Source organism: Argopecten irradians, chromosome 9 (genome assembly GCF_041381155.1).
Source record: "Argopecten irradians isolate NY chromosome 9, Ai_NY, whole genome shotgun sequence".
Classification (NCBI taxonomy): Eukaryota; Metazoa; Mollusca; class Bivalvia; order Pectinida; family Pectinidae; genus Argopecten; species Argopecten irradians.
In genome coordinates this window covers 2,469,451-2,493,439 of record NC_091142.1, presented here as the reverse complement: position 1 = coordinate 2,493,439, position 23,989 = coordinate 2,469,451, and the positions used below count along the sequence as shown (strand labels likewise).

At 36.6% G+C, this 23,989-nt stretch overlaps 3 protein-coding genes across 8 annotated transcripts in view; all 3 read right to left on the bottom strand.

Moving 5' to 3' along the window:
- Positions 1 to 23,989, bottom strand: part of LOC138331084 (DNA repair protein RAD51 homolog 3-like) — a 39,454-nt gene that overhangs the window by 11,658 nt on the left and 3,807 nt on the right. For all 6 annotated transcript variants that reach the window (XR_011209650.1, XR_011209651.1, XM_069278541.1 and 3 more), the window contains exons 2-4: positions 6,952 to 7,105; positions 3,310 to 3,547; positions 2,915 to 3,069 (exon numbers count right to left, since the gene is read on the bottom strand). Coding sequence is in view for 4 of the 6 variants with exons in the window: in XM_069278541.1 (XP_069134642.1) it covers positions 2,915 to 3,069; positions 3,310 to 3,547; positions 6,952 to 7,075 (517 nt within the window). In the remaining 2 variants the exon portion in view is untranslated. The remainder of the gene's footprint in view (positions 1 to 2,914; positions 3,070 to 3,309; positions 3,548 to 6,951; positions 7,106 to 23,989) is intronic.
- Positions 16,741 to 17,724, bottom strand: LOC138331170 (uncharacterized). The gene has a single exon (XM_069278642.1). The coding sequence runs from the start codon at positions 17,722 to 17,724 to the stop codon at positions 16,741 to 16,743; it is 984 nt and encodes a 327-aa protein (XP_069134743.1).
- LOC138331169 (uncharacterized) lies at positions 17,771 to 19,747 on the bottom strand. Its single transcript, XM_069278641.1, has one exon. The coding sequence runs from the start codon at positions 19,745 to 19,747 to the stop codon at positions 17,771 to 17,773; it is 1,977 nt and encodes a 658-aa protein (XP_069134742.1).

Below are 23,989 nucleotides of genomic sequence, written 5' to 3'. Positions count from 1 at the left end.
AGACAGGTGTGACTCTACATTTGAGGTTAAGAAAGGTGTGACTACATTTAAGGTTTAGACAGGTGTGACTCTACATTTAAGATTAAGACAGGTGTGACTACATTTGAGGTTTAGACAGGTGTGACTCTACATTTGAGGTTAAGACAGGTGTGACTTTATATTTGAGGTTAAGACAGGTGTGACTCTACATTTGAGGTTAAGACAGGTGTGACTACATTTAAGGTTAAGACAGGTGTGACTCTACATTTACATTGGCTCTGTACCTGTGACATTAACAGATTTGACTCTGTACCTATGACATTAACAGATTTGACTTCGTATCTATGACATTAACAGATTTGACTCTGTACTTATGACATTAACAGATTTGACTCTGCACTTATGACATTAACAGATTTGACTCTATACCTATGACATTAACAGATTGGACTCTGTATCTATGACATCAACAGATTTGACTCTGTACCTATGACATTAACAGATTTGACTCTGTACCTGTGACATTAACAGATTAGACTCTGTACCTGTGACATAAACAGATTTTACTCTATACTTTTGACATTAACAGATTTGAATCTGTATTTATGACATTAAAAGATTTGACTCTGTACCTGTGACATTAACAGATTTGACTCTGTACCTGTGACATTAACAGATTTGACTCTGTACGTGTGACATTAACAGATTTGACTCTGTACGTGTGACATTAACAGATTTGACTCTACCTGTGACATTAACAGATTGGACTCTATACCTTTGACATTAACAAATTTGACTCTGTACCTGTGACATTAACAGATTTGACTCCATACCTGTGACATTAACAGATTTGACTCTATACCTGTGACATTAACAGATTTGACTCTGTACGTGTGACATTAACAGATTTGACTCTATACCTATGACATTAACAGATTTGACTCTGTACCTGTGACATTAACAGATTTGACTCTATACCTGTGACATTAACATATTTGACTCTGTACCAGTGACATTAACAGATTTGACTCTGTACCTATGACATTAACAGATTTGACTCTGTACCTGTGACATTAACAGCTTTGACTCTGTACCTGTGACATTAACATATTTGACTCTGTACCTGTGACATTAACAGATTTGACTCTGTACCTGTGACATTAACAGATTTGACTCTATACCTATAACGTAAACAGATTTGACTCTGTACCTGTGACATTAACAGATTTGACTCTAACCTGTGACATTTACAGATTTGACTCTATACCTGTGACATTAACAGATTTGACTCTGTACCTATGACATATACAGATTTGACTCTATACCTGTGACATTAACAGATTTGACTCTGTACCTGTGACATTAACAGATTTGACTCTGTACCTGTGACATTAACAGATTTGACTCTGTACCTGTGACATTAACAGATTTGACTCTATACCTATGACATTAACAGATTTGACTCTGTATCTATGACATTAACAGATTTGACGCCGTACCTGTGACATTAACAGATTTGACTCTATAACTGTGACTTTAACAGATTTGACTCTGTACCAGCGACATTAACAGATTTGACTCTATAACTGTGACTTTAACAGATTTGACTCTGTACCAGTGACATTAACAGATTTGACTCTATAACTGTGACTTTAACAGATTTGACTCTGTACCTATGACATTAACAGATTTGACTCTGTACCTGTGACATTAACAGATTTGACTCTGTACCTGTGACATTAACAGATTTGACTCTGTACCAGTGGCATTAACAGATTTGACTCTGTACCTGTGACATTAACAGATTTGACTCTGTACCTATGACATTAACAGATTTGACTCTAACCTGTGACATTAACAGATTTGACTCTAACCTGTGACATTAACAGATTTGACTCTGTACCTGTGACATTAACAGATTTGAATCTGTACCTGTGACATTAACAGATTTGACTCTGTACCTATGACATTAACAGATTTGACTCTATATCTATGACATTAACAGATTTGACCCTATATCTATGACATTAACAGATTTGACTCTGTACCTATGACATTAACAGATTTGACTCTGTACCTATGACATTAACAGATTTGACTCTGTACCTATGACATTAACAGATTTGACTCTATACCTGTGACATTAAAGATGTTCCACCGCTGACAAATGGTATTTTTTCATTATCAAAACAGGAGCAGACGATTTAGTATTTTTCTTCTGTTGCAAAAGTTACTTACTTTACACCATTACCACCATTGAAAAGCTTGAGCTTCTAATTTTACTTCAAGTTAAAAATATGAAAAATAATTAATTGCATCCCGAAAAAATTCCGTGGCACTATATTCTATATGAAATGAAGTACTGATTGCGCATGCACCAAAGGCGAAATAAATTATTTTATATTACTTTTTGTGTTAATTAGGCTTATATATACATGATTAAACACGAATTATTGTTCGAATGATGAATATCATTTATGCTATGTCGGCGGTGGAGCATTTTTAAGATTTGACTCTATACCTATGACATTAACAGATTTGACTCTATATCTATGACATTAATAGATTTGACTCTATACCTGTGACATTAACAGATTTGACTCTGTACCTATGACATTAACAGATTTGACTTTGTACCTGTGACATTAACAGATTTGAATCTGTACCTATGACATTAACAGATTTGACTCTATACCTGTGACATTAACAGATTTTACTCTGTACCTATGACATTAACAGATTTGACTCTGTACCTGTGACATTAACAAATTTGACTGTGTACCTATAACGTTAACAGATTTTACTCTATACCTATGATGTTAAAACAGTACATTGTATCGGTCAAAATATTAACAATTGGCAAAGCATACTTCCAGTAAAATAAGGGTCAAGTTAAACGTGCTTGGATGTGTTGTGTAATGAATAAAGGAATTACCTTGGCCAGCCATCTGTTTACAGCAGTCTACAGAAGCTTGGACGATGTCGACAAGGCGCTCCACCATAAAGCCGCCCTCTGTATCTATATACACTACCTCTGCCTCCAGGCCTCCAAGGCACGCTGGAATCTGCACATCCACACACAGCTGCATGCTGTCAGTTCAAAAGATTGCCACTGTCAACATTTTTGAATTTTTAGAATTTTCGTATTCTCAAAACTTGAAAAAAAATAACATAATGATGTTTATAACTTAAAGTTTTGAAAATAAATATGATCCAAATAAATGTTACCACAGAATATTAGCATATTTGAGTTTTTACTGTTAGCACTGAGTTACCAGAGAACCCCATATTTAAGTTTTTCCTATTAACTGAGTTACCAGAGAATGTTACCATATTTGAGTTTTTCCTGTGCCAGGCGTGCCACACAGTTCGGTGACCTTACAGAGGGCTATCCCACCGCCCAGCATATTGTCTAGTTGTTCTGAAAAAGTCACAATGTGTGGAAGGGCGTGCTCCTGTTTTAGTAGATCTAGTGCTGATGTGGCACCCATCCAGTTCTCTCCCTTGTCATCTGTTCCCATCACAAGCTCTAAAATGTTGAGCGAGTCTTCCATCTCAATGCCAGTCTCTGTAAGATATGTTAAACACTACATTAACTTATAACGACCCAGACCATAGACCTTAACCCATTATGGCTGAGCGAACTCGAAAACTTTTTTTGTTATGACTGAGCAAACTCTAAACTTTTCCTTATTACGGTTAACCAAACTCTAAACCTTTCCTCATTATGGCTGAGCGAACTCTAAACCTTACCTTGTTATGGCTGAGCGAACTCTAAACCTTACCTTGTTATGACTGAGCAAACTCTAATCTTTTCCTTATATTGGTTGAGTGAACTTTGAACTTTTCCTTATAAGGGCGGAGTGAACTTTAAACAATTCCTTATTATGGATGAACGAACACTAATAAACTACCTTACCTTTACTTAGCTGGGTAATAAACTACATTATCTTTACTTATCTGGGTAATACACCAAACTACATTACCTTTACTTAGCTGGGTAATAAACTACATTACCTTTACTTAGCTGGGTAATAAACTACATTACATACCTTTACTTAGCTGGGTAATAAACTACCTTACCTTTACTTAGCTGGGTAATAAACTACATTACCTTTACTTAGCTGGGTAATAAACTACCTTACCTTTACTTAGCTGGGTAATAAACTACATTACCTTTACTTAGCTGGGTAATAAACTACATTACCTTTACTTAGCTGGGTAATAAACTACATTACCTTTACTTATCTGGGTAATACACCAAACTACATTACCTTTACTTAGCTGGGTAATAAACTACATTACCTTTACTTATCTGGGTAATACACCAAACTACATTACCTTTACTTAGCTGGGTAATAAACTACATTATATTTACTTATCTGGGTAATACACCAAACTACATTACCTTTACTTAGCTGGGTAATAAACTACATTACCTTTACTTATCTGGGTAATACACCAAACTACATTACCTTTACTTAGCTGGGTAATAAACTACATTACCTTTACTTAGCTGGGTAATACGCCAAAACTACATTACCTTTACTTAGCTGGGTAATACGCCAAACTACATTACCTTTACTTAGCTGGGTAATAAACTACATTACCTTTACTTAGCTGGGTAATAAACTACATTACCTTTACTTAGCTGGGTAATAAACTACCTTACCTTTACTTAGCTGGGTAATAAACTACCTTACCTTTACTTAGTTGGGTAATACGCCAAAACTACATTACCTTTACTTAGCTGGGTAATAAACTACATTACCTTTACTTATCTGGGTAATACACCAAACTACATTACCTTTACTTAGCTGGGTAATAAACTACATTATATTTACTTATCTGGGTAATACACCAAACTACATTACCTTTACTTATCTGGGTAATACACCAAACTACATTACCTTTACTTAGCTGGGTAATAAACTACATTATATTTACTTATCTGGGTAATACACCAAACTACATTACCTTTACTTAGCTGGGTAATAAACTACATTACCTTTACTTAGCTGGGTAATACACCAAACTACATTACCTTTACTTAGCTGGGTAATAAACTACATTACCTTTACTTAGCTGGGTAATACGCCAAACTACATTACCTTTACTTAGCTGGGTAATACGCCAAACTACATTACCTTTACTTAGCTGGGTAATAAACTACATTACCTTTACTTAGCTGGGTAATAAACTACATTACCTTTACTTAGCTGGGTAATAAACTACCTTACCTTTACTTAGCTGGGTAATAAACTACCTTACCTTTACTTAGTTGGGTAATACGCCAAAACTACATTACCTTTACTTAGCTGGGTAATAAACTACATTACCTTTACTTAGCTGGGTGATAAACTACATTACCTTTACTTAGCTGGGTAATAAACTACATTACCTTTACTTAGCTGGGTGATAAACTACATTACCTTTACTTAGCTGGGTAATAAACTACATTACATACCTTTACTTAGCTGGGTGATAAACTACATTACCTTTACTTAGCTGGGTAATAAACTACATTGCATACCTTTACTTAGCTGGGTAATACGCCAAAACTACATTACCTTTACTTAGCTGGGTAATAAACTACCTTACCTTTACTTAGCTGGGTAATACGCCAAACTACATTACCTTTACTTAGCTGGGTAATAAACTACCTTACCTTTACTTGGCTGGGTAATAAACTACCTTACCTTTACTTAGTTGGGTAATACGCCAAAACTACATTACCTTTACTTAGCTGGGTAATAAACTACCTTACCTTTACTTGGCTGGGTAATAAACTACCTTACCTTTACTTAGTTGGGTAATACGCCAAAACTACATTACCTTTACTTAGCTGGGTAATACGCCAAAACTACATTACCTTTACTTAGCTGGGTAATAAACTACCTTACCTTTACTTAGCTGGGTAATAAACTACCTTACTTTTACTTAGCTGGGTAATAAACTACATTACCTTTACTTAGCTGGGTAATAAACTACCTTACCTTTACTTAGCTGGGTAATAAACTACATTACCTTTACTTAGCTGGGTAATAAACTACATTACCTTTACTTAGCTGGGTAATAAACTACCTTACCTTTACTTAGCTGGGTAATAAACTACCTTACCTTTACTTAGCTGGGTAATAAACTACATTACCTTTACTTAGCTGGGTAATAAACTACATTATAGCTGGGTTAAACTACTTAGCTGGGTAATAAACTACCTTACTTTTACTTAGCTGGGTAATAAACTACATTACCTTTACTTAGCTGGGTAATAAACTACATTACCTTTACTTAGCTGGGTAATAAACTACCTTACCTTTACTTAGCTGGGTAATAAACTACATTACCTTTACTTAGCTGGGTAATAAACTACATTACCTTTACTTAGCTGGGTAATAAACTACATTACCTTTACTTAGCTGGGTAATAAACTACCTTACCTTTACTTAGCTGGGTAATAAACTACCTTACCTTTACTTAGCTGGGTAATAAACTACCTTACCTTTACTTAGCTGGGTAATAAACTACATTACCTTTACTTAGCTGGGTAATAAACTACATTACCTTTACTTAGCTGGGTAATAAACTACATTACCTTTACTTAGCTGGGTAATAAACTACATTACCTTTACTTAGCTGGGTAATAAACTACCTTACCTTTACTTAGCTGGGTAATAAACTACCTTACCTTTACTTAGCTGGGTAATAAACTACCTTACCTTTACTTAGCTGGGTAATAAACTACATTACCTTTACTTAGCTGGGTGATAAACTACATTACCTTTACTTAGCTGGGTGATAAACTACATTACCTTTACTTAGCTGGGTAATAAACTACATTACCTTTACTTAGCTGGGTAATACACCAAACTACATTACCTTTACTTAGCTGGGTAATAAACTACCTTACCTTTACTTAGCTGGGTAATAAACTACATTACCTTTACTTAGCTGGGTGATAAACTACATTACCTTTACTTAGCTCTGAGGGTTTCATGCCTTGCAAGTCCTCAACAATAAGAAATCCTGCTTGAGCCAGTTTTGTCTTGTATGCAGGATCTATAGGAAAGCTACTCAGTTCTCGTTCTGTCTGCATGATTCTTAAATCCCACTCGAGCTGGTCAATCTGCAGAAGTAGAAAATAATCTTGGCAGTGAGGAAAATTTATTATTTTGACAATTCCTCTTGTTAATTAGGCCATACAAAAAAATATTTGTGTTTCCGGCAACCCGACCCACCCTATAAAATCAGTGCCTACTCAAAAACTTTTTCTCAGTTTTGCCATCCAGCAAACAAATAACAACCTTATTTTTTGGCAGTATTTTTTCTTTACACATTATGATGATTCTGTAAATTCAAAACATCAATAATACCCTGGAACTCAAATCCATGGTTTATATCAGGTTGAATAAAGTTTATTTTAGTTTTTCACTGCAAGAACCTGGGATGAATAGGAAAAAATATTATAAAAAAAAAAAAAAAAAAAAAAAAATCCTTCCTACCAACCCTTTATTTTTAAAGGAGGTTAACGGAAACAAGAATAATTTTTTGATTTGGTCTTAAGCCTTAAACTGCCTTTTTGGGGGATTTATGGTCCCATGTTTCTCCCAGGACAATTGAGTACATAGTTTGGTTATTTTTGTTAATCCAACATGTAATGTTCACTGTTGTCACTATTACCAAATCAAATTTCCCGCTGCTCGCCTATTCTTGTGACGTCATAAATATAGTCCCCGCGACATTTGTAGCAAAAGAAATAAGTCCAAGGAAATAAACATGAAATCATCAGTTCCTGCCTTCTTGGGGGATTTATAATCCTATAATTCTCCCAGGAGCTAGATACTGTTATTAATGAAACCATACCGGTGTTTTAAGAATACTGATATTGATACTTTTGAAGAAATACACTGGTTTTCTATCATACTACATATAGATTTTATTTGCTTTAACTTTATAATTATATAAGAAAATACACAAGTTGTTGTGCAAACAATGTAGTTTTTATGATATAAATTGTAATGTGGTCGGGTCTATCTTTAGACAGACTTTACCAAATAAGGTCCTGGTAACAGACCACTATATAATCACTGGTCTACCCAGGGTACACGGAGTATCAACGTCTTCAACCTTCGGTCAACATGTAGTAGTGAACTCTGGCCCTGTACACCAAACATCTATCTGTCATATTGTGCGTTCCATTTGCATTTTAAACAAAATACTACATTACATCACATTTGTACATATGTAGTGATTTTGAGAATAAAGAGTGTTTTATTAAAATGTTGAGATGTTTATGAAAGATAGACCTTTTATTTAGTGTATATAGGGAATATAGTTATAGTCAAGTCAATCTTTTCTACGCAAGTACGGAGGCCTTTGAGTACGGTAAAGGCTGAATAGATGTCTGGTATAGGTTTACGCATCTCGCTTTGGTTCGTTACTTCGTAGATAGCACCTTGCCATTTAAACGCTATAGATTACGGAGACACTGAAAGTCAGTTGTTTACACATAGTGGTCATCTAGGTAGAAATGTATGCATGATTTTGGTCAGTGAATTAATGAATATTAATTATTATTGAAGCTGTATAAATAGAGGTGCGCATTTTACATATTAGAGAGTTTTCCTGTAGTTTTAGATTTTGATGGAAGTGCCTACTTTGTAAGTATGTACTTGTAAATAGACTTGTGTGAACATTGTGTGAAAGAACCTGGCCAGGATTAGTGTGAAAGTACGATGTGGATTTAAAAGATAAAAATCCACAATTATTAGGCATCGTCGGTCCTGAAGTAATTAGGCTGGCCCTGCATGTAGGGTATTAAGATTGCCTTTGCTGGCCCTATAGCATAATCGTAAAAGGCGACTAAATTAAGGATATTTTCTTTTTACTTCTTCCTAACTAGCTTTCTTCTTCCTAATGTCTATAAAACCGTGGGTTACTTGATACGATCTGCTTCGTTTTCCCGAAGATTTATTCTATCTATTTTCCAGTAATTATCGGTGTCATTTCCGAAGTATAAGTTAGTATCAAAGGTTAATGTACAATTAATGTATATATGCAATGTATTTATATATTATATATTTTGCAACAACTTTCCTAATTGCCCGAATTTAAGTATCGAAAACTTGACCTTGATCACATGCACACTGTGTTTTCCAAACAAATCTCTTGCTTCAGCGGTCGCAACATCTGGTATTTATTTCTGGCACGAAATGCGAAGCACTTCTAAGGTAATACATGTACATACATGAAAATATAAGAAATCAAAGTACTGAAAGTACTAAATGGCTCGGTCTTGATGATAGGAGGAATATATTTCTAAGGTCAATACTACTGTAGTTTTGTACAATAAGAAATAAATTTGGCTGGTATTCCTTCCAGTTTGGACTTTTGAGGATTCCTTGGACACCAAGGTGTAAAATAAGAGACACATACTAAAATCTTGGAAGCCCATTCTAATATTTCCTATGATGTTATATGTCAAATGATTTTATAACACATTCAGCATTTTTCTTGTTAATTTGATGTTAATGAAAATATCCATTCTTAATGACTATTGTCATCAAATTCCTGGGACCACAGTATCAGTTAACAAGTATTGCAGCAGAGAAAGACAAGAGGCATACTTTTCTATGCCAAAATGTCTTAAATATAGAATATGTCTGTCCTCTAGAAGACTTATCAATATCACCACATGATTTTTGAATAAATTGGTCAATTGGTCTACTTTTAACAAGTTTTGTAATTATTCTTTTGTAAAACAGCAAGTTGATTGATATACATTGTATCCGAACTTCAATTCAAACTGGATAACTTGTTAGCTCACCATAGACCATGAAATTGTTTGTACACTTTCTTAACTTCAGGATTGTTTTACAAAATTACAACTGAATTTTTCTACAACATTTTTTATTTTCAAATCCCCATACCTCTGATGAGTATACTAAAACTGTCATTACAAGTGAATCAAATATTTTCAGTTTAAGATGAACAGAAGAGATACATTCCTTTATTTCTTATAAATAGCAAACACCGATTTAATTGTTTGTTCAGCAGGTTTCTTTAAAAACGCTACCGTTAGCATTATTTTCTGTACCTAGATATGTAAACAATTCTTATAAATCTAATTCTGTATTCCATAACATCAACTGGTGTTGTTGTACCGATTTACGTCTTGAGAATATCACAATTTTTATCTATCTCATATTAAGTTCTCATTTCCATGTTATGCAATATTGTTAAAATTCATGAAACATTTGTTGTAGACCATCAGATATTTCTGATATCATAACAGTGTTATTGGCAAATAATATGATAAAAAGTTTGGGATACATTCCAATATCATATACCGTAAAAACTGGTATAATTTGCGCAGGTACTATTTAGGGCTGAAAATGCTTAAAAAATCTACTATCAGTATATTTTGCGCATCAAAAAATGGGGAAATACAATGTCCAGGGAGTCCCAAAACCGATGTATGAAGGTGACAATTTCAATGCAAAATATTCCCCATAAATGCTTGACAACTTGCACAAAAAGCGTTGTATTTAGAAGAAATAACATATCAAAACCGCATTGTGTTTGTTTTCTTTTATTGGCCACCGTAAACTGAAATATCTAGCAGATGTCCAAAACATCGGCTGTCTGGTCCGCCGTACTCCGTGCACATGTCAATGTTTTGAGATATTACACATGAATAGTAATCAGGAATATTTGAAAAGAGTAGAATATATTTACATTGGCACAATAAGTAATTAGTGTGTTTGAGATCATTAACAATCAACAGTAATCAGCTAGCGGATACGTAGTTTAGCTTGCAACAATCACAGTGTGCATAATTTGTCGAGATTTGTAAGACAAAATATTCTTTTCCACCAGGTATGATTCTAAGTCATAAAGGTAGATTGAAAATAGGAAGGGAGATAAAATAACCAGATAAATATTTGTAGCGGGATCAGACTGGGTTGATTATCTGTGATCAGGTAGCTCAGTCCGAAGAGCTACATTTTCTTCTCTCCTGTTACAGAATTGGCACCCAACTAAATAACCAACGGTTGTGGTGTTTGAAAGGGTCTCGTATGTATTCAAAAAACGAGGGAGGAGTGTAGCGGGACTGGACTGGGTCGATTATCAATGACCAGGTAGAGCACGGTACAGCACTCAGCTAGTGTTCGGAGAGTCCCGGGATCGAATCCCGGTCTTGCCGCTACATTTTCTCCTCTCCTGTTACATATGGTACCATACTGTGCATGTAGATATTCAAGGTAAATCAACAATGTTCGCTGATCTTGCAGAATTGCCTTACAGTGTTATAATGAATGCAGTAAATGTATGTCTCATTGGTGTGATTGATTTAAAGGCAGTTCATGTGGTGACCGAAAAAAAAGTAAAATCAATACATTGATAGTCAAGGCGGGGAAAACATAAGACGACCTGTGTTATACAAATTAATGTTTAATTGATTTTCATTAAATTGTCTCGAAGGTGATGATTAGTGTGTTATGAACGATAAGCTTAATATGTTTTTGACAAAAAATATAAACAGCTAATGTCATATTGTGTTTTAAATTTAAATAATCTTTTATTTATTCATTTCATTTCATTTCAAGCAGGTACATGTTATAGAATATAAACAAATATCAGGTATATGCTTAAATCATATTACAGTTAAATTCACAATAAGGAATTTGAAGATGATGATAGTATTTTTTTCGGATTGAAAATGATTACAATATTAAGCTTCCACAGTTAAAAATTACTTCTTTTTGTTCACACAATTCTTCTCCTAGACTGTTTCCAGTTGAAATGATACATGCATGCTGACATTCTGTAAAACATAAGGAAACAATAAATGTGTTAACAGAGTAATTACTGAAAAGGCTAATATCATATAATTAAACATTTTAATCATAAATACCAATACCAGCATAGAGGAAATATTATTGAAGTTTAATCCCGCTATTCTTCAGTCCTCCTGTTCTTACATGTAAGAGTTTTGTCCTTCATAAATTGTTTGTAATATAGCAGTTGTTATATAATATGCACAAAGAAGTATAAATATACACACGTATGCATGGGTACAGTGGTAAATTAAGTTATACAGAAAATGATGGTGCTGATCATGAAAAGCGTAAAGTCTATTTTGTTGAGTAAAAAGTTAAAAAAACTAACATTGTTCACACCCTAAGATGTAATCGCACTAAAAACAGTGATCATGTGGGCTTTTGTGCGATTGCATTTGTAAGACTGTGCCATGTGGTAGAGATTAGTTCCGCTCGAGTGATCACACAATGCAAGTGAGAGTCGGGAATATGTTTATGTAAGTTTTAATTGCTAATCTCTGATGCTTGTTGGTAAAATATAACTCAGGATATTTGCTAAACAATTAACAATTAATTTCTCTACATCTGTTACAGATTGAAACAGCTTTTTAAGTGCTGTTTTACGGAAGAATTATGAAAAAGAAATCGGCATTTTCGTCGATCTAGTAGTCCAAAACATATCACTTCGAGTTATATGAACATTCCATATATGATTTATGTCATTCGGCCAAAAATTTACTTCGTAATACCTAGTTTAATGAATATGCTGTATGTATATGATCAGAATGTCAAGCTCATGTGGTGAAAATAACTAAAATGTTTTAAAAGTGTGGTTTAGTGGTAATCTCTGAACGTACTTTAGTATATGGATATAATCTGATATTTATACATGTGCTTATAAAATTATAGATAATTATGGATGTGGTAAATATTCATACCTTATTAACTGCCGTTAGTTTTAAGATTACGCCACCTTGGACATTTACAAAATGTTCACCGTCTGTCACGTACTATTTTATCAGTAGACCAAGTTTGTCCAAAATTTTATTAGATTTGTCTTTCTTCCATTGTAGTTCCGGATGAAGGCCATGTGCCATAACACAGCCGTGATAAATGCATCTCCATTTCGCCATGAAACGTATTTGCTCAGAGACAAATTTGATTCAAATTACAAAATTCATTAAGGTATCAATTTTGATGTTCGAGGTGAAATATTGATTTTATTTTTTCCGTTGCGGGATAACTGTCACTAATAGGGAGTAAACGACTGGGGGGAACCAGCTTCGGAGCGAAGCATTTTTGGGACGAAACGTCTTCATTCATTGTAAACACCATTTTGGGAACGAAAAGTCTAGATACTTTGTAAACAATTCAGGTGAAAATTTTCAAACAGAAGATCTTTTGGATAGTGTATATAGTAAGGATATAAAAGCCGCAATATACTATTCCTATTTCAACCTTACAGATACGCTTATATCAGTAACTTTCATATTCAAAATTTGCTATTTAAAATTCACAGTAAAATCAAAGTTGTTGAATACACTGCCGCTAGGAGCGCTAGTATCTGCGAGCAATTTCTAAGCCAATCATATTGAGGAAATTGACTGTAAGAGAATTTTGCAACCACGATCACAATGGCGAGGTGACCCTCGCCAAAAACACTATCATCAAAATTCAATCCTACACACTGACAGCCTCAGTTTGCGACCACCATTTTTGTTTACCCACAGTAAAAAATCCCATCAGCGTGAATGCGATGCTTTGAAGTCAGCTCATTATATAATCGAGCGGTTCGAACGCTTTTATACATGGATTATTTATTTCAATGAATTTCGAAACTATCTAGGTATTACTTTTATATCAATATTATTGTTAATACCGAAAATATTTGACTTTTATATCTCAAGCATATCTTTCATATATGGGTGGTGCCATGCATCATAGAAATCCAAACGTGTTGCATTTGGCGGTGACGTATCAATTTAGTGCAATTGGTAAGGATCCGCAAATGGAACGCCCCAATAATGAATGGAACGCCATTATAATGAATGGAACGCCCCGATAATGAATGGTACGCCCGATAATGAATGGAACCCCCGATAATGACTCCAAGTCTGGTGTCAGCTGGCCACAGTATCGATATCTCGGGCTAGAGGTATGGCACAAAACACTTTTGATCATTACTTATGTCTAACGATGTCGGTAATGCTACAGGAGTTTGACGTTCTGTCAATAATATATAGCATAAATACCCCTAAACTACGTGTATATCAGTATTTTTCCTGGGTATTTTGGGAAATTGCCACCTGGTGAAAATTGGGAAATTTTGTGCGATAAAAGAAGGAAAAGAAAAATTGAAATGGTGTTTATGGAAATTTTGGAAAAGGTAAAAATAGACAATTTTGCTTCTCTAAGAATCAAGTGTAAGAATGGATACAAAATACGACGTTAAGACTTGGGATTTCCGGAATTTTTTAGTTTCCTCTCGAAAAATACGCGTCAACTCACTGATTTGGGAAATTTAGACATAGATTTGTGAAAAAATAACAAGAAATACAATTGTGAATAGGGCCTTATTTCGGCCCCAAATATATAGGCAGGGAAAACACTGTACCCTTGAAGGACCAATATTCGTCAGGGTAATCAAATCTTCCAGATATCAACAAACCAGCAAGAAATAAAATGTACCAATTTTATTAACACAAATATAATATTTTGTCTTACTTGTACAACAAGTTGTCTATCAATTCATTATTTATCTATCGCTATACAGACGATTTCTAACTGCCGGTCGCTCTGTGATGGCCGACACAATAGGGACCTATTTTCGTCAGGGGGGGCTGTTTGGCTTATCATGAAAATTGACGTAATTCCAAATAAATGTTGAGCAGTAGGTGCTTGCGCAATCGTGTTTCAGCTGAAAATTTCTTTTTGTTACATTGCTTTTAAGTCTTTAACCTCTTGGTCATGGAAAGTGGCGAACACCTCTGTTTACATAGAATAACGTTATGTTTTCAACAGTATCGCACCAAAAATTTCGGGTAAGTTGAATCGAAGAAAATAATGTGTAATAACCCAAAATCTGGGCTATGAATCACATGATCAGACACGTGACTTCCGGTACTTTGTTGACATTCTGCTGATCATTGCACATGGACAGTCAAACGCTGACGGTTGGGTTTTAAAGTTTCATTTAAAATGGACTTAAGAAAATACCTTCATTTTGGGGTATATTGCTACATTGTTTTAATAAAATCGCTTGGTTACAGCACACAATCTTATTAAGCAAGACAAATCTTCCTTAATCAAATCTGCTTTGGCAGACGACACTCTTTATGAAATCGCGCGATAGTTCATGAGATAAAAGCAAAATTGAAAACAAGACGAAAACAGGTCCCTGACGAATACGCCGATTCCGGGATACAACATTCAATCAGTTTAGTCATGTGACTTTCATCACCACGTGACTTAATTTAGGGCACATTTGAAACAAAATGGCGGCATATGTAATGATTGAACACGGGTGGAAAATTACATATCATGATACAACATTTAACATTAATTATCAGAACATATTGTATTAAATATAATCTGTACTATTTTTCTATATTTTCTATTGTGTTTTTCTATATTCTGCAGTATTTGTCTATACATCATTATTTAGTGCTTTTCTATAGCGCATCTATCAGTTGACAGCTGGTAATTAGATGGGGGACACGCTGGACCCTTAATCCGTGAAGTAATTAATTATCCATGGCCGTGGCACTTATCGTCTGCAGGGCTCCCTCAATTTTATTGCCCCCCCCCACCTATTTGAGAGGTATTAATCGCCTCCCATCCCCATTATCTATAACAAATGGCTACATCGGTCTGGAAAATCTGCCAGTGTCCACATCTATATTACACACGGTCAACATTTACTTGCGGCTAATCGTTTTTCTAAGTGTTATGTTTTAGTGTTATTGTCAATTTTGGTAACCAGAGCCCACCGCTCCTGCAAAGGAGCGGGGTGCTCCTGCAGCGCTCCTGCCTCCTGCAGGCTCCTGCAGGGCACCTGCATGTTTGGTATAAAAGGGGCACGAAACTGAAGCTCGAGGAGTTCAGGTGTTAGCTGGTTTGAATGACGGAGTTCAGGTGTTAGCTGGGTTAAATAACGGAGTTCAAGTGTTAGCTAGTTTGGATTATTGTTCAAGTGCACGTTTCTATGCTAGAGAGAGCGGAGTGGTTATCCTGTGAACTGTAACTATCCTGATACGAGGGGGCGAAATACTACACAAAAAACCCGAATCCATATCTCGGCGTATGAGGTTTATTTTAATTACGATGAAACAAAGTGAAGAACTGAAACAAACAGAAAGAAGAATTACTCTTTCTGATAGACAGAACACATAACAAACAACACTATGCTATAATGCAATAAATGTTACTCGAAACGATATGACCTTAATTTGACATGATTTACTTTAATATGTCGACTGTATATTTCCTATTCATAGTAAATATGAGTGATCGATAACATAACATACAATAGGAATGAAATTACATTTAGTCTAAACGATTATAAACTCTGTAAACTCACATTTTTGGACCACCCAAACTAATGGTGCGAGGCCCTCCAATGGCGTATCTTGCGAAAAGAGCGAAACAAAAGGGGGATAACTCTAATGTAACTATAAAGTTTTAAAGCGGCGATGTACCGAATCTATGACACATAATATAATACGAAATAATTGTATAATGTAACTATTTGTTACAGAACACTCCCCGTCTGGTATTGAATATGGGAAATACCACTATAATTAAACATACAACTAATAAGCCTTTCAAGTATACTTCAGTTCGTAGTGGTCACTTTAACCTACAGGGCAATCAACTAGTTCATTAATACACTTGAAATGTCCATGAAATTAGTCTCAGAATTTCCCATGATTGGCACAAATTACTGATTCTCTTTTTCTAAGAGTACGATAAGTTCCGTGATGGGTCTGACATAGTTTTTGATTTTTTGTTCATCATTGCGATATAACTGAACTGTGACGGTGCGCACATGACCGTCATCACCTGGGAAAGTCTCCTTCACGATTCCCATGGGCCAGTTGTTCCTATGGGAGTCCTTTTCTATAACTAGCACAATATCTCCAGGTTGCATATCACGTCTGCGAACAGTCCATTTGCGACGTTGTTGGAGAGACTGAAGGAACTCGAGACGCCAACGCTTCCAGAAAACGTTGGCTAACGCTTGAACTCGGCGCCAATGAGCTCTGTACATGTCTTTACTGTTAGTGTCGGTGATGTATTCTCCTGTTTCAGCTGGTTTCTGTGTAAGTAACATGCTGGGACTAAGAACTGTTGGATTATCCGGGTCAGTAGAGACAGGAAGTAAAGGTCGCGCGTTTACCATTGCAGTGACTTCCGCCATGAATGTAGTAATCACATCATGAGTTAGCTCCTTTGTCGTAGTATGGAAAAGCATAGAGTCTAAGATCCGTCGAACAACACCTATCATCCGCTCCCACACTCCGCCCATATGGGAGGAATGTGGAGGGTTAAAGATCCATACTGTTCCACTTCTAAACAAAAACTCCTTCAATGGACCATCCTCTACATTTACAGCGTCGATTCTCATCAAGTCGGTAGCGCCCACAAAATTGGTGCCTCGATCTGACCTGAATTCCGTCACTTTTCCTCTGATGGCGATGAACCTACGAGTCGCGTTGATGAATGCTGAGGTGCTAAGTTCTTCAACGACTTCAATGTGAATGGCTCTAGTCGTCAAGCATGTATATAGCACGGCCCATCGTTTACTGTTGGCAACACCACCTCTTGTCCGACGTGCGACAACATTCCACGGGCCGAAAACGTCGACGCCCACAGAGGAGAATGGCGGTCCTGGTACGACACGATCTTTTGGCAGATCTGACATTATCTGGTTCCCTTCCTTGCCTCGAAACTTCCTACACGTGATGCACTTATGAATGATAGACGATATTATGCGCTTGCCACCAACAATCCAAAAGCCAGCCGACCTGATAGATCCCGGTCATGTCTGGACCGGACATCAAGACATTGTTGAGCGACAGCCCGTCATGTTTAGCCGATGAATCAAAGACTCCGCGGATTTGGTCTCTCTTTTTCGGATGATACACTCCGAAGATTGGCAAGTACCAACATTCTTGACCGTCATGAAGCGGTGGAGCTAGTTCGGCGTGTTTTTGCTCAAACAGTTTCTGCATGAAGGTTATGAAATGTGCTCTCTTGATGGGATCCTTACGCAGTGTATTGTCAAGTATATGAGCTCGCTTTACTGCTTGGGACTTGTTGTTTGGCAAACGCGGTCGATGTGGTTTAAATGGTAGTGGAGCTGTCCATCGCCCATGTAAGTCTTTTGTAAAGTCTCTATCCATAATTTTCAGGAACTCCTGGTCCTCACGAGAGAAACCCAGTTTTTCGTCATCTCTGGTTCTTTGGAAGATTGAGTGTTCACACTCGTCGTGCGCAGTGGTATCTGAAGGTGCACGTTCCTTCACTCGGAGATTGTAGGGACAAGGTTTGCAAAGCGATGGTCGGTCCTTGATGAGATAAGTCTTATTGACATTGACTGTGTCGGGACGATGCATAGTACCTAAACACGTTTCTCCAATTATTGTCCATCCTAGATGGAGTTGTTGCGCGTAAGGTGAACCGGAAGGACCAATACGTTGATCTTGTACGTGATGTACCTCAGGGATATCACGGCCTAGAAGCATGACAATTTCTACACTAGGGTCGAGATCAGGAATGTATTGTGCGAGGTCAGAAAGATGTGGGTAACTCAAAGCAACATCCGGAGTTGGAATTTCCTCTCGCTCGTTCGGAATATTGTCACATTCAAGTAAGCATGGTAGGTCCGCATTAAATGAACCATCAAGTGCTGAGACAGTAAAGTCACATGCTTTCCTCCCTGTAGCTGAAGCAAGTCCAGAGCATGTCGATAGCAAGTAGTTTACAGTTTCGTACTTTTTATCAAAAAGTTGGAAAAACGCAGGGCGTACAAGAGATCTATCACTTTGTTTGTCTAACAACGCATACATCTTTACTGTATTCTGTGGCTCTTGTGTAGGGTGAACATTTACCATGAGGATTTTGGCACACGATTTACTTCGGCCACTGGCATTGTTAATACGCGTACAATTTGCCGTAACTTTCTCATTATGTGGTATGGTGACTGTTTTTACTGGTTCTTTGTCACGACTTTTCTCCCCGCCGTCGAAATGTAGAGCTCCCGGATGTTCAGTGCTTTGACATACATTGCATGTTATGTTCTTCGAACAGTTTTTGTACACATGATCAGTGCTGTCACAACATTTGAAACAGTACCTCTTTTCTTTAAGGTATTTTCTCCTAACTCCAATAGGTTTTGATCGAAATTGACGACAGGAGTTTAACGAATGGCCTGTGTGATGCAACGGACAAAGCGATGAACTGTCGATAGACTCCATGTTTCCTGTAGGTGAGATTTCAGTTTTGAAAGTAGAGACATGAGGTGCCGATTGGTTTCCACGTTTCTTTGCGGGGGCACGACTAACAGGATTTCTGTCCTGTTTCTGAGTACTGCTGTCTTTCGCAGTGTCGTTGTCATAGACAAATCCTGGATCATTCTTTATCTGACTCATCTCGCGCACGAATTCTGTGAAGCATGAAAAGGGTGGGAAAACAACATCAAATTGTTTACGATACCGAACAGCATGATTTGTCCATTTTTCCTGAATGTTGTGCGGCAACTTAGAGACTATAGGATTTATCCCAGCAGTGGTGTTAAAGTATGAGAGAAGTTCTCGGTATGTCGGGTTTTCCATGGCAGATTCAATTTCCGAAAGAATGTCAGCAAGTTCATATAATCGCTTGAACTCCTTGTTCGTGATCTTGGGAAAATTGTTTAGTTTTGTTTTGAGTGCGCTCTCGACCATTTGGGGGCTTCCGTACCTTTCATTAAGACGGTCCCATAGTCGTGAAAGACCTTTAACTGGGTTTGACGTACTTGCTGCACGGATGCTTGTCGCGTGTTTCACCGATTCAGGTCCTAACCAACGTATTAACAAGTCAAGTTCTTCAGGTGGCGAGACATTGAGTTCGTCCATGATGTTACAAAACCCAGTTCTCCAGGCAGCATATTTTCGGGTGAATCGTCGAACTTGTGTAGTCGCGAGAATATTAGATCTTTTTTTAATAGAAATTGCGAAAGTTCAGACGCGACAGTGCTCTCCTTCATGACTGGTTGTCTCAATTCATTTTGCGACACTTTTTCCATGTTCGGTTGTCTTTCTTCGTCGCGCGACACATTTCCAATGTTGGGTTGCCTCGCTTCGTAACGCGACATATTCTCAAAGTGTGATTCTCTTGCTTCGTAATGTGACACATTTTCAATGTTCGGTTCCCTTGTGTCGTAACGCGATCCATTTTCAATGTTTGTGAGCGAATTAACATATTTCTCTGTACGCAACACAGTATCCACTACAGGAACATTGAGATGTGCAGGAATATGTATACTTTCACCTGCAGCACTGATTGTCTCAAGTGCATCAGCTTCCGCTTCCGCTGCGGCACAGTTTTTGCGTTCTTGTAAAACATACATATCCGCATTTAGTTCTTGTTTTTGACGTTCTAATTTTGCTAAGTGTAATTTCTCCTCCTGCTCAATAAATGCTTGATGTTTACGTAACTCAGCTTCCTTTTGTACATATGCGACGCGAACCTTAGCAGCGTCTGCCTTAGCTCTCCTTCTAGCGGCATCAGAGCTAGAGTTCGAATGTTGTGAAATGCGATCGGAGTGTCGTGAAGTGCGACCAGAATGATCGGAGTACCTCGATGACCGATTGGAACGAGTCTCATATTCTGCGGAACTAATTTTTACATCTATCTGTTTAAGGACGTTTTTTACTATGAAGTCTGATCTTTTGAAATTTGTTGCGTGATGAGCTACTTCACCTTGGCTTTCTGCAGAGTTGATTGTGTCCATGTAGGACGTAAATTCATCTGAAATCATGCAATATCCACCATATACTATTGACAGAGAAAGTCTTACTTTTTTCAGATTTTCTACGTTATCATCTCTAGCACACATAACATTGTCCAACTCAGACTGGCACTTTCCCCAAGCAGAGGACAATTTATCCTTGAATTTGGTTAATGTTTGTTCATATTGTTCTTTGGCCTTCTCAGTCAGGACCCGTGTCCTTCGGCTTTCAAAAATGTTTTCCTGAGTTACAGATGATTTGATCGACATATTTGTACGAATGTTCTAGTTAACTGTACACAAATTGAGGCTGTATATGTGTAATATATATGAAAAGTCTTATATGAAGTAGTTTTCAAGTAGTGGTACGTGTGACACTAATTTGTACGAAATTGCTTGTTCGAAAACAGTTCCATTGGTCACTGAGACTAGTACGAGTAGTTGTACAAGTGTCTATCGGGCTGCATTGAAACACGATTACAGAGTGTCCGAAATTTCTTCACTATCCTGATACGAGGGGGGCGAAATACTACACAAAAAACCCGAATCCATATCTCGGCGTATGAGGTTTATTTTAATTACGATGAAACAAAGTGAAGAACTGAAACAAACAGAAAGAAGAATTACTCTTTCTGATAGACAGAACACATAACAAACAACACTATGCTATAATGCAATAAATGTTACTCGAAACGATATGACCTTAATTTGACATGATTTACTTTAATATGTCGACTGTATATTTCCTATTCATAGTAAATATGAGTGATCGATAACATAACATACAATAGGAATGAAATTACATTTAGTCTAAACGATTATAAACTCTGTAAACTCACATTTTTGGACCACCCAAACTAATGGTGCGAGGCCCTCCAATGGCGTATCTTGCGAAAAGAGCGAAACAAAAGGGGGATAACTCTAATGTAACTATAAAGTTTTAAAGCGGCGATGTACCGAATCTATGACACATAATATACGAAATAATTGTATAATGTAACTATTTGTTACAGAACAGTAACTGTATCCTGTAAATGCTATTGTTGCTGAATACACGTGGAACTTTATTACGGCGTTGAATTGTGTTTTACTCGACGACCCACTCTATCTTAATCAAAACTCGGGTATTGTGGCGGGTGCCCGACGTTACCCTAGAAGGCATCTACCGAGGGCTGCGGGCTTAGAATACGTATACGCGTAACTCCCGCAGTTTTTCGCTACAAATCTAAATATGCACGAAATTGAATTTAGACACTTCATAAGGAAATGACATGTAAATTACGGCATCAAATGGAGCTGTCGCCTAGCAGTTGGAAATCAGCGGTATCTGACGTCTCATTCACAAATATTTCATAACTTACCTGGGTGCATTTTCCAAAAAATCAATAACAAATAGAAACACAGAACATAACAGTTTATCTAAGTTCCGTTATCGAACAAGTATTACCGACTATGACCTTTACCCGGACATTGGTATTCTCTGCCTATAAGTGTCACCACCATGACGGAAAAATGTGCCCTAAATTTTTCGCGGTCACATGACCAAATCAACGTTTTCTACCTCCTACCCAGAAGAGTTCCCTGTATCCCGGAATCGGCGTATTTAGGGCACTTGACCATACAGTTGGTAGTAGACTAAAGGTTACACCCTTGTGCACACGGAGTGCACGAGGTTTAGACTACAGGTAGACACGGAGTGCACGAGGTTTAGACTACAGGTAGACACGGAGTGCACAAGATTTAGACTACAGGTAGACACGGAGTGCACAAGATTTAGACTACAGGTAGACACGGATTGCACTACGTGTGAACACGGTGTCCACTACAGGTGGACATCGTGTCCAGGTACATTGAGACCTAGACAGACAAGGTGATGTGTTACAGTTAGGGATCGGGGAAGAATAAGTTCTTCAATTTGAAATAATACATAATTATAATTAAGTGTTTATTTTTTTTAATTACAACATCTACAATTTAATGTACAGTATATATAACTATATAATACAATATTTTTTTAGTATACATGAATAAAACCTTTTCACTGCAAAAGTAATAAAGATTGATTTATATTCATTAAGTATATGTCTTTTTAATTTTATATCTGTAGTTTCCATTTCTTATGTTAAATTGTCTATATTACGTTTTCAAAAGTAAATGTTTTATGGGTAAATTGCATTAAATATATATATATATATCATTTACATCAAGCATTTTCACAAGTCAAAAACAACTTTGAATTGCAGCAAAAATCAGTCCTAATGTGCTTTTGAGACACTTTTTCTTTTATAATAAGCTATCAGTAATACAATCATATACCGGGTAATACATAGCTTTTAAACAAAAAGATTTGGTGCCTATCAATCAGTTGTCTAGCGATACCCTTGTAGATCGTCTTTCATTAAAATATATACACTTTTATAATATTTTTCTTGCTATTTTAAGTTCTAAAAGTATTGTACGTAAAAATAGCTTAATTACATATTCTTTATTAAAAACTGAACGTCTTTAAAAGACCATGCATAATTAAATCCACTTCAAACTATATGACGTCCTCCACTAATTGGTGGCTAGTCTACCTACAAGTACCCAATTCAGCTTGTTTTGATTCTTAATTACCGGTACACACAATAAGTTTATGATCCCTACCCCGCAAGTTATCTTGATCGTATATTGCGTCATGGTCCAATAATTATAACTTGTCAAACATACAGGTAAGCCACAGTATCCAGCTATACAGGTGCCTCAAGGTGACCATCGATAGATGGCCAGAGGGCAGAATCGTTACCTTCTGTGTTTGCACGGCTTTATGAGAATGGGGGCAGTATCTTTATATAAGATGTGATTTTAGAATTGTTTCTATGGAAGTTTGTTAAGACAAACAAATATACTTTACCGTTTAAAAAAATCATATAGGTTTAATGAGTTTGAAACACATAAGTACCATTCTTATTAGATACATGTACATGCTTGTTGTAGAGCCTGGGTAAACATGTACACCGGTTCCCGGGTGGGGGGGGGGGTGTAGATTGGGATGAGGGATGAGGTAAAAACTTGTTGAATACACCTCAATTATTGTCATGACAGGCAGCCGTGAAGTGGAGCTGACGGTAGCTGTACAATGCGTAAATCATGCATGTCTGTCACAACCTTGAATTTACCAATAATACATATATATATTTTAATCAAAATTAATGTA

What these genes read in the sequence shown, in the direction of transcription:
- LOC138331170 (XM_069278642.1), bottom strand. Translation starts at nt 17,724, where the DNA reads ATGTCAGATCTGCCAAAAGATCGTGTCGTACCAGGACCGCCATTCTCC.
- LOC138331169 (XM_069278641.1), bottom strand. Translation starts at nt 19,747, where the DNA reads ATGGTCGAGAGCGCACTCAAAACAAAACTAAACAATTTTCCCAAGATC.